Genomic DNA, 18063 nt, shown 5'->3' on the forward strand with positions numbered 1-18063 from the left:
GGTACATGCATGATTTCTAGTTTTCATAAAAAACACAAATGATCAAGTGTAAGTGCTATTTCTTCTCTCCAACCTGAGAACCTGCAGTAGTAGAGAAAATCTGCAGTAGTTTTCATTTGTAGATCCTCTTTTTCCTGCCTCAGCAAGTGCATTTCATAGTTCATTAGCCTTAGCCAGGGTACTGTGTCCCAGCTTGTCTGGGATGTTAGTCCAACAATTGTCTCCGGTTGCTTTTAGACTGTTTCTCTGATACTTTCCCATCAGTTTAGAAATACATACATTTAAATACCCTTTTTGGATAGATAGGTAGATAAAATGAAATAATATATATATATAAATATGTGTGAAGATGTATCTGTATATTTCTGTCTGTATATGTTTTTCTTTTTCCTTGAAGAAAATGCCTTTTGTAGCTTCTTCTACCTGTCTAGGGTAACCATAGACTTTGGTTGCCCAAGAAAATCTCAGTTTACTCCTGTGTGTTTAAAGTTCCCCTTTACTTCCAGAACTCTGCAATTTAATTGGTGAATTATATGGTCACATTATCCCTTTATCTCCCCATTTCACAGGGAAACCTTTCCAAATAGCACTACTTTACTCCCTTCATGCTTTTGCCATTGCTATGTGACTACCCCCACCCTACCTCTCTCCTGAAATGGTTCTTGCAAGAGTACCAAGGTTCCCCAGATTGCCAAATCCCCTGGACACTTTTAGTCTTTATAAATTTGGGCTTTTGACACTGCGCACAGTATTCCTTTCTTCAGCTTTTTTTTTTTTTTTTTAATCTTCCTTTACTTTTAAAATAACATTTTACCAAGGGTTTTCTCTTTTCTTTCTAGTGGTCTGTATTTACTTATCCTCCCTGGTTAAGTTTCTCTCTGTTCTTAAAATATTGCTGTGTTCTAAAATTCTAATTTATTGGTCTTTCACTTTCTTTTCTCTCTTCAATTAATATGTTCTCCCTAAATGATAATACTGCCAACTATGTGTCAATAACTGTGTCTATAACTCTACTCTCAGTTTTTTCTCCTATCCTCCAGAACATTTTTTTCATCAGTCTTTTTCACCTTTTCTGAAGCTGTGTTTCAGGCCCCTTCAACTCAGTCTGTTAATGGCCTTATCTCAAATTTGCTTTCCCCCTGTATTCTCCACATTGGTTAATGGTATTTAATTTCATGAGATTGGAAATATGAGAGTCAGCCATCGTCTTCCCTCATTCCTCGTCTACAGTCTGTCAGGTCCTATCTCTGTCTCCTAAATAATATCTTGCTCTGCCCCTTTCTTTCTGTCTTCACTGCTGTTCTTTGGTTCATTTTATTTTATTTTTATTTTTTTAAAGATTTTATTTATTTATTTGACAGAGAGAGAGATCACAAGTAGGCAGAGAGTTTATTTTTAAAGATTTTATTTATTTATGTGACAGAGAGAGAGATAGCAAGAGAAGGAACACAAGCAGGGAGAATGGAAGAAGGAGAAGCAGGCTCCCCGCAGAGCAGGGGGAGTGCATGCAGGACTCAAACCCAGGACCCTGGGATCATGACCTGAGCCGACGGCAGAGGCTTTAACCCACTGAGCCACTCAGGTGCCTCCGTATCATTTATTATTACTCTTAGTGAGTCCTCACCGACTCCCTATGCAAACCTCCTGTCTAGATTGTAAGTGTGCCTTGGTCATAGACAATATCACATTAATAAATTGATTATTTTTCTGTTAGATTCAGTCTTCTCATTGTAGTCTTCTTTTCATGCTGAATAAATGCCTTTTTTTTTTAAAGACTTTATTTATTTATTTATTTGACAGAGACACAGCAAGAGAGGGAACACAAGCAAGGGGAGTGGGAGAGGGAGAAGCAGGCTTCCCACTGAGCAGGAAGCCTGAGGTGGGGTTCGATTCCAGGACCCTGGGATTATGACCTGAGTTGAAGGCAAACGCTTAACAACTGAGCCACCCAAGCACCCCTGAATAAATGCTTTGAAGTCACCATCAGAATATATAAAGAATGTGATAACAGAAATATTCCCAGCAGCCGGCATTGTGCCTTGAATGTGGTAAATGTTTAATATCTCTGTTTAAATGAGATGTCTGTAATGTAAATACATAGTTTGGTTACATATAGTGTTATTTTTTTTCCTATAGTCTTCTCCTTTTTAATTTTTAAATCTATTTGTATTATTTTTTAATTGTCTCCTTTTTAAAAGTTGAAGAACAATTCACATAAAATGCACAACCCTAAGTGTACAATTTGATGAATTTTGAAAAATGTATACATACACCTGTTTCACTGGAACCTCAATGAAGATCTAGAATATTTCATTTACTCCAGAAAGTTCCTTCATATACTTTTCTAATCCATTCCCCTCACCCTCCACCTCTGGCCAACGACTATTTTGATTTCTATCAGCCTGCATGAATTTTACCTGTTCTAGAACTACATATACATGAAATTACCAATATGTACACTTTTGTGTGTGTGGATTTTCTCACTCAACAGTATTTTAGAGTTCATCTTTGTTACTGTGTTTTCAGTGGTTCATTCCTTGTTATTTTTGAGGTGTATTTCATTGTAGGACTATATATAGTATTGTTTATCCATTCTCCCATTAATGGTCATTTAAGCTTTCCCCATTTTTTTTTTTCTATTATGAATGAAGCTAGAGAGGACATTTCTGTGAACATATATTTTTATTTGTTATGAAATGCCTTACGAGAATAATTGCTGGGTCATAGCTGCCAAATAATTTTACAGTGTGGTTATATTCCTTTCAAACTTCTACCAGCAATGTATGAGAATTCCAAGTGCTTCATATTTTTACCATCAACTGGTGTATTCTTTTAATTTTAGTTATTTTAGTGGTTGTGGGAGCGTTTTAATTTGCATTTTTCTAATGACTGATAGTGATAGCATCTTTTCCATGTGCTTTCATTCATTCATCATTCACATATATCATTATGTGGAATGCTGCAGTCTTTTAATCCCATTTTAAAATTGTATTCTTTTATTGCGTTGTAGGAGTTCTCTGTACAGGCTGTTTACAAATCCTCTTGTCAGTTATCCGCATTTCAAATAATTTCTTCCAGTTTATGGCTGGCCTTTTTTTTTTTTAAACTATCTCTTTTGATATGCAGGTTTTAAATCTTGATGTAGTCCAATGTATCAGGTTTTTGTTTCATACTTAGTAATTTGTGTCTTGTTTAAGGAATCTTTGTGTACCACGAGGTTGCAGAGATTTCTACATTAATTTGTAGAAGCTTTATCATTTAGCATTTATATACAATCTTATTTTGAATTAACAGACAATACTTGTAAGTTTGGGAGAAAAGTGTCCTAACTTTTTTTATTATTGTTGAGATGTATTTCCCCTACTATAAAATTCACCCTTTTAAAGTGTACAATTCAGTGGTTTTTCAGTATAGTCACAAAATTGTATAACCATCACCACAACCTAATTCCAGAGCATTTTATGGCCCCTAAAAGAAACCCCATTAATATTGCTGTAAATGCTCTCTCTACTCCCCCTTCCCCTCTTGAGCAGCCACTAATTTACTTTCTGTTACAGTGAATTTGTTAATTCTAGATAGATCATATAAATGGGGTCATATGGTAATGCGGTCTTTTGTGTCTGACTTTTTTCACTTAGTGTTACGTTGTCAGGGTTCATCCATACTGTAGTTTATATCCTTTTCATAGGCATATAATATTCATTTTATGGCTTTATGACATTTTTATACCACTTCTTAAAATTTATTCTTCAGTTGATGGATATGCCTTTTTAGCTTTTTAAAGAAAGTTTGTTTTTTTCAGATTGTGGACCATAATAATTTAATTTATGTACTCATAAAATAATTTATTTCGTTCCTGTAGTGTTAACCTTTATTTGGGCTTATGTAGTTTTACTTATTTAATGTGCTCAGATCTAGGAATTCAAAGATGAGTAAACTTTGGCTATAGGGAGCTTTTCTTTCCAGTGGAGGAAACTGCGTGTAAACGGATAAAGTACAGTGTGAAAAATACTATTAGATTTATAACCTAAAGTAAGGGTAATCTCAGAAGTCAGCAACTAACTGTTGGAAGAATTAGTAAAGCCTTCCATGGAGATGAGATTTAAACTAGATCTTTAAGAATGAGGGGCGCCTGGGTGGCTCAGTGGGTTAAAGCCTCTGCCTTCGGCTCAGGTCATGATCCCCGGGTCCTGGGATTGAGCCCCGCATCGGGCTCTCTGCTCCGCTGAGAGCCTGCTTCCTCCTCTCTCTCTCTGCCTGCCTCTCTGCCTAGTTGTGATTTCTCTCTGTCAAATAAATAAAAAATGTTAAAAAATAAAAAAAAAATAAAAAAAATTAAAAAATGAATGGGAGTTTTGCCAAGGTAATTGAGGGTATTTCAGGTAGAGTAGTAGCTTGCGCAAGGGCGTGGAACTGTGGAATTGGTGTGTTGCACCTTTGAGAAGATGACTATGTTGATATTATGGGTAATGTGAAGTAAGTCTGGGAGGGTAGATTAGGGCTAGATTATGAATATTTCTGCATCTGTACAAAGGAATTTAGCTGTTACTCTTTGTATGTTGTGGAGATCCCAAGGAGTTATATGAGATGGCGGCCACCACTTATTCAAGGTCTGTTGGAATACCTCACATCCAGCAAAGCCCAAGTTTTCCTTTTTTTCAGAAAATTTTGCCTGTATAGTCACTTACAAAAATGAGTATACCTTGCTGACTCACACACCATCCTCTTAACTACCACATCTGTCACAGCTTATTGATTCCCTGTTTTGGTTTCTTTATTTCATCAGCTACTTAGTTGAAATTATCATGTCTATTTCTTTACTTTAGTACTACTGTTTCTTGCTTCCAAAGCAGGTTCTTACTTACCTCGCCCTAACCAGTACTTGCTACATGGTAGGCATTATCTCTATTGAATGAATGAAAGAGGGAACTATTCTGCCTCTAAAATCTTACTTCTCTGCCTCCCCACAATAGCTCTTTATGTTATTTCAGCACTTTGACCCCCCCATTGTCTTCTGATCAGTTAGCTTCCCCGTCCTCACTTTCTCATCTGAATAGTGTAGATTCTTTTGTCCATCGTTCCACCTATATTTTTGTCTTTTCCTCTATTTCCAAGGCTCCCCTTTGCTTTTGTCTTATCTCCCTATCAAACTCCTTACATTGGCTCTGTCTCATCCAAATTGAAGAGGAGGAGTGTTTGCTAGAGAAAATGACCTAACTGTGTGGTTTGGGCTGGTACATATTCGTAGTCTTAAACATGTAGACTTCCAGCATTGCCGAGAAACCTTATGTTTCCTAGTCAGTGTATTTTTTCCCCATGTCACTGTTCTCATTTTCACTCTCTGCTTTCCTGCATTTCACAGCCTTTCCTTTATTTCTTTTCATTTACTTTCCAAAGAAAATAGAGCTTTTAGCATGAATTTTCTTAGCATTTTACCTTAATATCTACAGTTCTTTCTGTATCCATGTCCTTCTTTGCCTCTTTCCATCCTAGTGCAGGAATTATCCTTTCTTCTCTTTGAAATTAATCCTTTCACCTGTACTTTATACCTATCCAATTCCTTCTTCAGAGCCTGTGCTTTGTCAGTCACCATCTCCCTTCCCCTTCATAATCTTTGTCATTGTTATGTAAATATGTTCAGATGGTCCTTTTTAATAGCAAAATAGCTGTCACTCCATGATTCCTTTTCTTTATTTCCTTGACACTTGTCTTAAATTCAGTATTTTTCTCTTCTTTCCTCTGCAATCTGACCCGTTGTACTTTTTATTCCTTAGAAGTGTCCTTGCCATGGTCACCAGGGATTTCTTTGAAATCATTGAAGCTAGTGGATGCTTTCAGTGACTGCCATGGTATTTCTTCCTCTCTAAAATGCTCTTCTTTCTAGTTTCCTTAAGACCTCTTTGATTTTCATTTTCTCTTGGTGTGTTCTTTTATAGTTTCCTTCACCCAACAGCAAGCTACAGTTTAGTAAATCACTTCCTGACACAGACATTTACTAAGGATTAGACAGGAGAAAACTAAAATTCTAATTACTGTCAAGAATTTCGAATGAAGATGTTTTATGTTGCAAATTATGGGTCACTTACAATGCATTGATGAAGTTAAGATTAAGATTCTCTTAAGTAGGGGCGTCTGGGTGGCTCGGTGGGTTAAGCCACTGCCTTCAGCTCAGGTCATTGTCTCAGGGTCCTGGAATCTAGCCCCGCATGGGGCTCTCTGCTCCACATGGGGCTCTCTGCTCCACGGGGAGTCTGCTTTCCCCTCCCTTTCTGCCTGCCTCTCTGCCTACTTATGGTCTCTCTCCCTCTCTCTGTCAAATAAGTAAAATCTTAAAAAAAAAAAAAAAGATTCTCTTAAGGAGGTGAAGGAACCCAATCAAGAGTTGTAACTGATGGATTGTGAGTAATGGACCATTTAGCCTGACGTAACTAACAGCAAAGAGCTCCTGGAATGGCTGTTCTATTTGTTAACACCTGTTCATCAGTTGTAGTGTGCTCAGCTCATTGGGTTAGTGTCTCCACCATACAGTTCTTTGTTTTCTCTTTCTCTTCCTGATCTTACTCACTTCATTAATATTTTTTGATTATGACAAAAAATGCCTCTGTAAAAATACATAAACAAATTCAGTGGCTTGTTTTGACCTCCGAAGCCAGTATTGAGGTAAGTTTTGTCTAGGCTAAAAATAGAACATAGTGCCCTGGTCTACCTGCTGTGTTCCTTCTTGATTATGCTGTCATCACTCCCAACATTATCCCGAGAGGTAACCACTCTTCAGACTTTTGAAATCATCACTTCCTTTGTTTTCCTCATAGCTTTAAAAACTAAATATGTATCTCAGCCTTAAACTTTACCTGATTTAAACCTTTGTCTAAGTGGAAAAATATAGTAACTCTGGGTGCGTATGTGTCTTGTGTATGTGGGAGTATGTCATTGTCAGATTTCTTTTGCTCAGGGTCAGTCTGTATTTTTGTGTATAGTTGAAGTTCATTCATTGTATTTGTTATGTCTGAATATATATATTTGTAGTCTGAACATACCATAACATGTTTATCCATTCTACTGTTGATGAACCATTTGTATTGTTTCCGTAACAGTACTTCTATGAAGATTCTGATACAATGGAATGGAATGGATAACTTAAAAAATATATTAAAATATATTTTAAAATATTAATTAATATATGTAATTAAAATATATTAAAAATACAACTTAAAATCAGTTATATTAGATTTTGTCTATTATATAGATTTAAAAAACTTTTCTCTAAGAAGAGTGAGGCAGTTTTTACTCACACCAGCTTTATGTGAGAATTTCCACTGCATTTAGTCATTCATCACTTTTTTTTAACTTGTTTTTGCTTTATAAATACTTTAGTTGCTATTATTTAATCTGAAAGCTGTTTTCTTTTTTATGTTTCTATATAAAGAATCAAAACTGTCTAAAAATATGGATTAATATTATGCCATCTGGGTTCATGCCATGAAGCAATGTGTATTTTCATTGTATTAAATATAGTCACATATTTTTATTAGGTTAACCATTTTTAGATTCAAATGGAGTACTATATTGTATACACTTGCTACAACTTTTATTTTTACTTTTTCACTTAGAATGTCATTGCTATATGAGTTTTTAGTCCTAAGTGGTGGTATTTTATAAAAAGTACTTACGTATATTCTTTAGCAATAATACAACTTAAAGTTTTATTTTATTAGGTTTTATTTCTAGGAATTTATGTAGAATATTTATTAGAGTAACTAATGGGCCTTTATTTTTCTTTAAAGTTGGCCTTTGCCAGAGTTTGATCCAAGTCAAATTCGACTGATTGTATATCAAGACTGTGAAAGACGGGGAAGAAATGTCTTGTTTGACTCCAGTGTTAAGAGAAAAAACGAGGACATATCAGTATCGGTGAGCATCATTATTGACTGGTTGAAATTTAATGTCAGATATTTTAATGCAAGAAAGAATGAGTGAAATTTCAATTATGGCACTTTTGTTCAGTACAAAACATCTTTATCATGTTTATAAAATTTAGAGCCTTGATTTTGAGTATTTCTTAAAGGAACAATACTTGCTTTATTTGTTATCTTTCTAGCACCAGGGAGCATTTTAGTTTTATATTTATTTTCCCACATAATTGTATTGTGAGATACTACTAGAGGTCCAGGAATCCTTATAGAGGATATGGTCCAAACCTCTCATCTTACAGTTGTGGGAAGTGTGACCCGGAGAGATGAAATTATTTGTCTGAAGGAGCAAAGCAAGTTAAATCTCTTGCCCTTAGTCCCCCTGCTCTACAGTGCAAAAAGAGCCTCTATTTTGTTAAGTCTCAGTGTCATATTTTGAAATATATTACGACTAGTTTAGCAGTAATGGACATTAACTTGGTTGTCCAAGGAAATATTAACCTTAAAAATAGACATGCCAGTTATTTTGCCAGCCAAAGATGGGTTTATTTGGGAATTAAAAAACCTACAGTCCTGGACAGACAAGGCAAAACAAAACCATAGACAAGTCAGAAAGAAAGAACAAAGGACAGATGTGCTTTTTTTAAGGAGAAAAAGGGTAAGTTGGGTAGGCTGGTAGGAGCTAAAAGTTCATTGGGGTAAACTGAGGAGTTTGAAGTGTCGTGGCTTCTCATAGGTAGAGCTGCTGAAGGCGAGGGTACCTGGGGGGAATAAAAAAGCATCTGTTCCTCAGCTGAACTAGTAGAGTAGTATCTACATGCAAGGTCAAGTCCTTGTAAGGTCAAGTCTGTCTCTTCCTGTTGGGTCTGTTATTAGCTGCGAGTGGTAGGGCATGAGAGCTAACCCCTGCAGAACCTCCAAACTCCATTTTAGTTAGGTTTCCCTTTACTAACTTTCACAAAAAACCCATGTGACTGTCATTATCTTTGCTGCTGCTACAGTTATTAAATTTTCTGGAAAAAGACTCATCCCCTAGATCTCTAATCTGGAAATTGAAGCTTGGAATAGTGATTTCTCCCTTTTACTAAATTAATAATTTTCACTAACATTTTGGTAAACAACTGAAAGCAGAATACTTTGGGAGAGCTTTTCCTACCAATAGAATTATCTGTTAAAGCCAACAAGTATTTATTTTTTGAGACTTTAGGAGTTTATATTTGAGGTTTTGTGTTCTTAAACAATTTCGATATATTGGGCATAGGCTGTTGTTTGTAACTGCGTCCTCAGCATCCACTACAGTGGTATGTAATAGGAACTTGACTAATTTTTGAGTTAATTTGATTGCCAAGTTTTATAATGTCCCTTCTAATTACTAACACATTGCTTGGTTTTCTGGAGATGGTACTTTGTTTAGATTTCTTAGCCATTCTTTGGATATTTTTTCACTCTTTTATCAAAAAGCAGAATGTTCTTAAAGTGTTGTTACAAGGCATTTGGAGATTTAGCCGTCTCTGTCCTTTTGGTGCCTACAATAGGGTACCCTTCTAGGGGAGTTAGACATTGAACAAAAAAGTACACTAATAAATAATACCAAATTATGATTAAATGCTGTGAATGAAGCACACAGAATGCTTATGAGATTCCGTAGGAAGGAGCGCAGTTTTCTTCAGTTTGAATGTAGGGATATTAAGGAAGTTTTCATTGAGGAAGTGAAGTTCAAGCTGAGATCTGAAGAAACAGAAAGAATGGAATTAGGGGATGAGTATTCCTCTTAGCAGGACCTGCATATGTAGTCTTCAAAGTGACTTAGAAGCTTGGTGAACTGAAACAACTTGAAGAACACCAGTCTGACTGGACTGATAGTAAGTAGTAGGTAAAGTAGCTAGAGATGCAATTGGAGAGAGAGCGCAGGAGTCAGAATTAGAGACTTATCGGTCTCTGGGGTAGAAGTTTAGATTATATCCTAAATACTGAAGGAAGCCTCTGAAGGGATCTTTTTACATTTCAAAAAATCAGTTTGGTAGAGAGCCCAGGAATAAACCCATGCATATATGATCAGTTATTCTATATAATGGAGAAAGGATAGTCTCTTCCAACAAATGTTGGGAAAACTGGACAGTCACATATAAAAGAATGAAATTAGACCACTATCTTAACACCATACACAAAAACTGACTCTAAATTAATTAAAGACTTGAACATAAGACCTGAAAGCATAAAATTCCTAGAAGAAAACATGGACAGTAACTATTGGTGGGAGAAAGTATTTACAGAGCACATATCCAATAAGGGGTTAATATCCAAAAAATATAAAGAACTCAGTAGGAGCGGTGCTTGGGTGGCTCAGTTGGTTAAGCAGCTGCCTTTGGCTCAGGTCATGATCCCAGGGTCCCTGCTTAGCAGGGGTCTGCTTCTCCCTCTGCCTCTGCCCCTGTGCATCGTCTCTCTCATTTTCTCTCTTTCTCTCAAATAAATAAGTAAATAAATATTTTTAAAAACTTAATAGCAAAACAAAACAAAAAACCCCAAACAAAAAAGTGCAATTAAAAAATGGACAGAAGAGGGGTGCCTAGGTGGCTCAGATTAAGCCTCTGTCTTCAGCTCAGGTCATGATCCCAGGGTCCTGGGGTCAAGCCCCACATCAGCTCTCTGCTCAGTGGGGAGCCTGCTTCCTCCCCTCTCACTGCCTGCCTCTCTGCCTACTTGTGATCTCTGTCTGTTAAATAAATAAATAAAATCTTTTAAAAAAAATGGACAGAAGATTTGTATAGACATTTTTCCCAAAAAGACATACGAGTGGCCAATAGTACATGAAAAAGTGCTCAGCATCACCAGTCATCAGGGAAATGCCAGTCAAAACCACAGTGAGCTATCACCACACACCTGTCAGAATGGCTATTATTAAAAAGACAAGAAATAACAAGTTTTGTTGAGGGTGTAGTGAAAAGGAATCCTTGTGCCTGGTTTTTGGGAATGTAAATTTATGCAGTCACTATGGAAAACAGTATGGGGGATCTTCAAAAATTAAAAATAGAACTACCGTGTGATCCAGCAGTTCCATTTTCAGATATTTATCCACAGAAAATGAAAACACTCGAAAAGATAAATGCACCCCATGTTTATTGCAGCATTATTTACAATAGCCAAGACATGAAAGCAACCAGTTCCATCAGTGGATGAATGGTTAAAGAAAATGTGGTGTGTGTGTATACAATCGAGTAGTCTTCAGCCATAAAAAGGAAGGAACTCTTGCCATTTGTAACAACATGGATAATCCTTGAAGGCATTATGCTAAGTGAAATAACTCAGAGAAAGATAAATACGTAGTGATTTGACTTATATGTGGAATCCAAAAACAAAGTCATAGCTATGGCTGATAGGTGGTGGTTGCCAGAGGGAGAGGGTGGGAAGTGAGCAAAATAGGTGAAATGTGTCAAAAGGTACAAACTCTCAGTTTTAAAATAAGTTATGGAGATGTAATGTACAGAATGGTGATTATAATTTAAAATACTGTATTGTATATTTGAAAGTTGCTGAAAGAGTAAAAGTTATCACAAGAAAAAATATGTAACTGTATAGTGATAGATGTTAACTAGATTTATTATGGAGGTCATTTTGCAGCATATAAAAACATCAAATCACTATGTTGTAATCCTGAAACTAATATATATCTTTTAAAGATATGGGGGGAAAAAACCACTTTTGCTGCTATATGAAGAATGGCTGGATTTGGGGGATAAGGGAGAAGGAAGTGTTTGCTGAATTCAACACTTAACTTGGAATAGCTGAATGATGAGGTAGCCGCACAATCATAGAATTGTGGATGGTTAAGTAGACAGTTGAAATCAAGGCTACAAATGTAATGAGCATATCTTCTTCTCATTTAGACTGCTGATAGCTCAGCAGAACTACATTGAAGCTGAGGTTGATATCGATTGATAAAAACTGCTTTTTTTTTATATTTATTGAGGTTTTTCTTTGGTTGGTAGTGTTCCATTGAATTGGAGCATGTGACCTTTCCTTTATTATTTACCTTGATTAATGTTTATTTATTGTGTGTTTTTTCAGCATTTTTACTTTTTTAAAAAAGATTTTATTTAAGAGAGTGTATGAGAGAGAAAGAGAACATAAACAGGGGGGATGGGCAAGGGAGGGAGAAGCAGACTCCCCACTGAGCAGGGACCCTGATATGGGGCTCAGTTCCAGGATCTTGAGGTCATGACCTTAGCCAAAGGCAGATGCTTAACCCACTGAGCTACCCAGGCGCCCCTCAGCATTCTTACTTATTTTTTTTTTTTTTAAGATTTTATTTATTTACTGGATAGACAGAGATCACAAGTAGGCAGAGAGGCAGGTGTGGGGGGGAGGGAAGCAGGCTCCCCACTGAGCAGAGAGCCCGATGCGGGGCTCCTGAGATCATGACCTGAGCCGAAGGCAGAGGCTTTTACCCACTGAGCCACCCAGGCGCCCCAGCATTCTTACTTTTTATTTTTAAACAACCTTGTGAGTCTTGACTCATACTGTTTCTTGAACCCTTCCTCCCCACCTTTTCTGGGATGATGCTTCATTAGTCACATTGGTCTTCTCTCTTGCTGATGTCTTCCTTTTTCCCTCTCAGTTAGCTTTTTTTTTCTTTGTCTATAGACCTTCACAAAGCCTCTTTACCCAACACCAACAAAGTGATTATACTTTTACTTTCTCTTTCTTGTATGTGTTCTTTTGTCTTTTTCTGTCTCTAACTCCGTTCTTCTCACTCTTCCTTCTCAGCATCTGTTATCTTTCAGTCTGTCTGCTTCACTGTCTCTCAGACTATCTGACTGTTCTGTCTCTTGTTCTCTCCTTAACGTCTCTGCTTGGTCTTCTCCATGTCTTAGTCTTTTCTCTGTCTCTCTGTGTTTCAGTATTAATCTGTCTTCTGGCTCTAATCTCGTATCACCCACTCATTCCTCAGTCCTCTGAAATTTTCCTGTAAGTCTACTACTTTTTTAAAAAAATTGTTCTCTAGGGGCACCTAGGTGGCTTAGTCATTAAGCGTCTGCCTTCAGCTTGGGAATCATGATTCTGGGGTCCTAGGATCAAGCCCCATGTCAGGCTCCCCTGCTGCACAGGAAGCCTGTTCTCCCTCTCCCACTCCCCCTGCTTGTGTTCCCTCTCTTGCTGTGTCTCCTTCTGACAAAAAAAATTAAATAAAATCTTAAAAAATTAAATAAAATTAAATAAAATCTTAAAACAAAAAATGTTATCTGGATTCATTGGTAACTAGAAATCAAACAATTTTGAATACCTCCAGTCTAACTTTTTTTATGTCCTCATCCTTGTGTGCCATCTCCCTAGATGAATATTTATCTGCTTTCAAGGTTCGTTTTATCAGAATTTTAGGAATCCTTTTTGATTCTTCTATTCCTTTTCTCCTGCATCAGAATTCTCATAATCCTCGGTTCATAGTCTTTCATAGACTTCTATAGCATAGCTGTTTTTTATGTGCTTTCATTATTAGATTGGAAAAAAAGACAAAGTAAAAAATTTGTCTGTTACTCACCTTAGTTTTCTAAACTCCACAGTGCCTCCGCATGTGGCACTGTGCAGTTCAGAAAACTAAGGTGGACATACTTTCATCAGTTTCAGTTAGGAAGTTTATCATCAAAATCCTGTAAATACATCTATGAAGATTTCATATATTCCTTTTGAACACAATGAATGACATCGAAATACTCATGTTTCCTCCAAATTGAGGCTGTTTGAATCTGCAAGTGATTTTTAAATCTCTTTTACTATTACAGTACCCTTGGAAAATCACATCATGTGGGTTCTATATAGGCAAAGAAGGACTGTGTGATGTAAATGATAATTTTTTTACTTTTTATATAATATTTTGAGTCTGTGCATAATGATAAGATAGTTTAGACATTAGCAGTTTATTGGATAAAGGTAAATCATTTCACCTTTGTCTTTGCAGAGCAACATTCTATTTTGATATGATAAATATTGAAGTCACTTCTTGTGTCCTTGCTCTTAGTTTAAAGTACTCTTATCAGAGAAAATAAGGATTATAAATACGAATTTGGCCATGTATTTCACCAAAAATTTTATTGAGAAAAGTTTATCCTAAAGTTGAGAAAGTAATATCATAAATTATAAATGGAGAACTAAGGTTTATAATAAGTCATAGCAAATTGCTTCACTCTGTTCCCCTTACCAAAAAGAAATTAACATTTTCTAATTTGGAAACAGCTGTAAGTTCCTTAGGCAGTTTAATAGTAGCCTGAATCTGAATTTTAGGAATATGTTCGAAAACAGTTTTTATTTGAAAGCATATTTCATTTCAAGGTACATCAACATTAAGAAATGACCATTATAAAAATACTTAATGAGATCTCTTTAAATAAGACAGATGACAGATAATTTTCTTTATAAAGATGTTAGATGATAATATACTTTATTGAGTATTTTAAAATCTGGGATGGGAGGGGGAAGGTCGGTAGTATTTTCACCGTGGCATACTGATTCATAATCTGGATTCTGTTGAACCAAAGAATTCTCTATGAAGAGCATCATAGTACCTTATAAGGATAAAAAGATTATTTCTGTATTTCCATGCAAGGAAAATACTGTATATTTAGAGTATATTTAATGGGTTTGGGGACGAAATGAGGAGCTCTGTGTTTTACATTTTAAATTCTATTACATGAATGCTTAGATTTTGTGTCAGAAATTACTGGGTATTATATAAATCTAATGAATCATTGAACACTACATCAGAAACTAATAATGTACTGTATGTTGGCCAATTGAACTTAAGAAGAAAGTACTTTGTGTGCCTAATATTGTCCTATAATGCTAAAATAAAATTGTATTGATCACTGTATAGCTTTTCAGAGCATGTATATTCCAGCTCTATTATATTTAATGTAAAATGACTGCTGAATTGTAAAGCCTGATTAAATTGAATACATTTAGTGATTTTAATAAAGTAACTTCCCTTGTTCGTAAAAATGTATTTTTTATTTTTTTACATTCAGTCCTGAGACCTTATTCATTTTATAGCTGAAATGTAAAAAGTATTGAGATGTCGTTTCTTTGAACAATGATGTTAGTCAAATGTGTACTGTGTACTGTGTGATTTGATCACATAATACTATCATTATCATTATCATTTTTGTTTTCATGATAATGTAATGCTATTTCATGGGTTCTCAGTGAAGTTATATGATCATTTTCATGCTTCAGCCTTTATTCATTACACACAAATATAAAGTTGTATATCAGCAAATTCATATGACTTTGAAAAGATGAATACAAATTACAATGTGTGAGTTTTATATACTATGAAGCATTGTACAAGTGCTAATTGTTGAGTCTTAATTATGATAGCAAATTTGGAACATTGGATTTTAGGTAATTGGACTGGTGCTGAAGTTAATATACAGGAATCAGTAAGCTCCATATGTACTTATAGCTTCGAATTAGACAATATGAAGAAAGCCAGGACTCCATTTGAAACAGCAATTTGAAAAAGTGCCTCTGCAGACCCTTTAAAAAAACTATGCTTTCAGAACTTTAAAAGTCTCTAAAAGTACATAAAATATTTCTTTTTTTTTCAAAAGTACATAAAATCTTACTTGCACAAAGGGAAAGGCAAATACATTCTTGGGTAATATTCCCTGTCCTAATGTTGTCCATTCTTTCAAAGTTGCTCTGTAAAAAAAGGGCAGTGTGTGGAACTAGGTAGCAGAATCTGGAGTTCAAATGGAAGAAAGTGAACAGTAAGTGGTTGAAAAACTGAAAAAGGACAGTGGGGATGAAGCTAGCCCTACCAGATTTGCAAAAATACTGTGAAATTTCAGTAATTAAAACTGTGTTACTGGTGCATAAAAAGAAAAGAGGAGTAAAATAAAGAATCAGAAATAGATCTACATCCACACAGGAATTTATATATGATAAAGATACAAAGACTAGTAAATGGTGCTGAGTCATTAGACAACTATTTAAAGACAAGTTTGAATTTATATCTCAAGTATATTAGACATATTAATGTAAAAAACTAAAGCTACAACTTTACATAAGAAACCATGAATGAGTTCCTTTATATTTGTGGAGAAGATCTTTCTAGTTATGATTTAAAATCCAAGAGCCATAAAGTAAATTTGACAGTCAAACCAAACAAAAATCCAACATAAAACCCCTACCAAACTCTTGTGGTAAACAAAATAAAACAAAAACAAAGGAACAAGGAAACAAAAACACCACCATAAGGAAAGTTTAAAATAATACCCTGGGAAAATGTTTTTACAGTGTATAAGCCCCAAGTGGTAATCTTTCTATATGAAGAGTTCTTAGAATCTAGATAGGACAACCACTTAGAAAACTGGATGAAGGACAAGGGCAGAGAGTTCACATACAGAAGGCCATTACACATTTAATAGGATTCAGTCTCATTCTTAATAAAGGAAATGAAAATGAAAACTATACTGTGATTTTAGTTCTTTCCTTTTAGACTGGCAAAAACTCAAATGCTTAATGATAATACTTTGCTATTAAAGGGAGTGAAATTGTAGTCTCCATGGAGGTTAATTTGCAATGACTACCAAAATTGTATCTATTTTTGTGGTTTTTGTTTGTTGTTTTATTTACATCTGTTTTATTCCGTACTACACATAAAGGACTTAAATTGCCTTATAAAACCTATAAAATATAAGAAGAGTACATTTTAAATAGGTGAGAAAAGTAAGTCGAAGAGTACTTGAGATGAACCTTAGTTTTGTTTTTTGTTTTTGTTTTTGAAGTTTATTTATTTTAGAGAGTGTGCATGCACACGAGAGAGTACAGGTTGGGGGGCGGTGCAGAGGGAGAGGAAGAGAGAGAATCCCAGGCTGACTTCCCCCTGAATGCACTGCTCACTGAGGGGCTCAGTGAGATCACGATCCGAGCTGAAACCAAGAGTCAAATGCTAACCTGACTGAGCCACCCAGTCTCCCCTTACTGTTTTTGTATTACCATCATAACATCAGATAATTATGTTAATGGTAGGAGAAACTCAGTGATTCAAAGAGGATGAAGAAACAGTTTCTAAAACAGTAATTTCTTTTATGAAGATAAGATACTGTACAATAGTCCCAACTTTTTTTCCCCAGCATTACTGAAATACAGTAGACCTATAACACTTTGTGAATTTAAGGTAGACAATGTAGTTATTTTACCTATGTATATATGAAAAAAGGAATACCATAATAAGGTTAGTGATCACATCTGTCACATCACAAAGTTAATTTTTCTGTGTGTGTGTGATGAGAACCTTTATTTTTAAAGATTTACTTATTTAGTTTAGAGAGACAGAGATTTAGAGAGCAGGGAGGGGTGATGGGCAGAAGGATAGGGAGAAAGAGAATCTGAGGAGCCTGACTCAGGACTTGAGCCCACAATCATAAGATCATGACCTGAGCTGAAATCAAGGGTCCAGTGCCTAACCACCTGAGCCACCCAGGTACCCCTGTGATGAGAACATTTAAAATCTACCCTCCTGACAGCTTTTGTACTGTTAACTATAGTCACCATGCTAAACATTACATCCTCTGAACTTACTCATCCTACAGTTAGAAGTTTGTACAGAGTTCCAACTTGGAATCTGTGCATACTTTGGTAATGATAATAATACTGGCCATAAAGGATTATTGTGCAGGAGAATAAGGCAATGTGTGTAAGACCCTAAATGTATCACCAGCCAAATTGTAGGTTCTTAGGCTGTATCATTGCCTTTATTTTAAAATTTAGTTCTGTTCACAGAAAAATAGTGCTACCTAAAATTCTCAGGTCATGAGAATGAAGTTTCAGAGTTGAAAGAAATCCTAACAATGATCCCATCCAGTGAATCTTCTGTGTTATGATAGTAGCCTGGGGCACTTGTTAAAAATATGATTCTGGGTCCCCGTCCTTAGAGGTTCTTTCTTTTTAATTCCAATATAGTTAACATATAGTGTTGTATTAGTTTCAAGTGTACAAAATAGTTACTCAACAATTTTACATATTATTCAGTCCTCATCATGATAAATATACTTTTAATCCCCTTCATCTGTTTCACCCAAACCCCCTGAACTCCCTTCCGGTGACCCTTAGTTTTATAGTTTAGAGTCTGATTTTGGTTTGTCTTTTTTTTTTT

At 35.6% G+C, this 18063-nt stretch overlaps 1 protein-coding gene across 2 annotated transcripts in view; it reads left to right on the top strand.

The window, feature by feature from the left end:
* FNIP1 (folliculin interacting protein 1) overlaps positions 1-18063 on the top strand; it is a 156346-nt gene that overhangs the window by 55334 nt on the left and 82949 nt on the right. For both annotated transcript variants that reach the window (XM_046000279.1, XM_046000280.1), the window contains exon 2: positions 7785-7911. In XM_046000279.1, coding sequence (XP_045856235.1) covers positions 7785-7911 — 127 coding nt within the window. The remainder of the gene's footprint in view (positions 1-7784; positions 7912-18063) is intronic.

Source organism: Meles meles, chromosome 3, assembly GCF_922984935.1.
Source record: "Meles meles chromosome 3, mMelMel3.1 paternal haplotype, whole genome shotgun sequence".
Lineage (NCBI taxonomy): Eukaryota > Metazoa > Chordata > Mammalia > Carnivora > Mustelidae > Meles > Meles meles.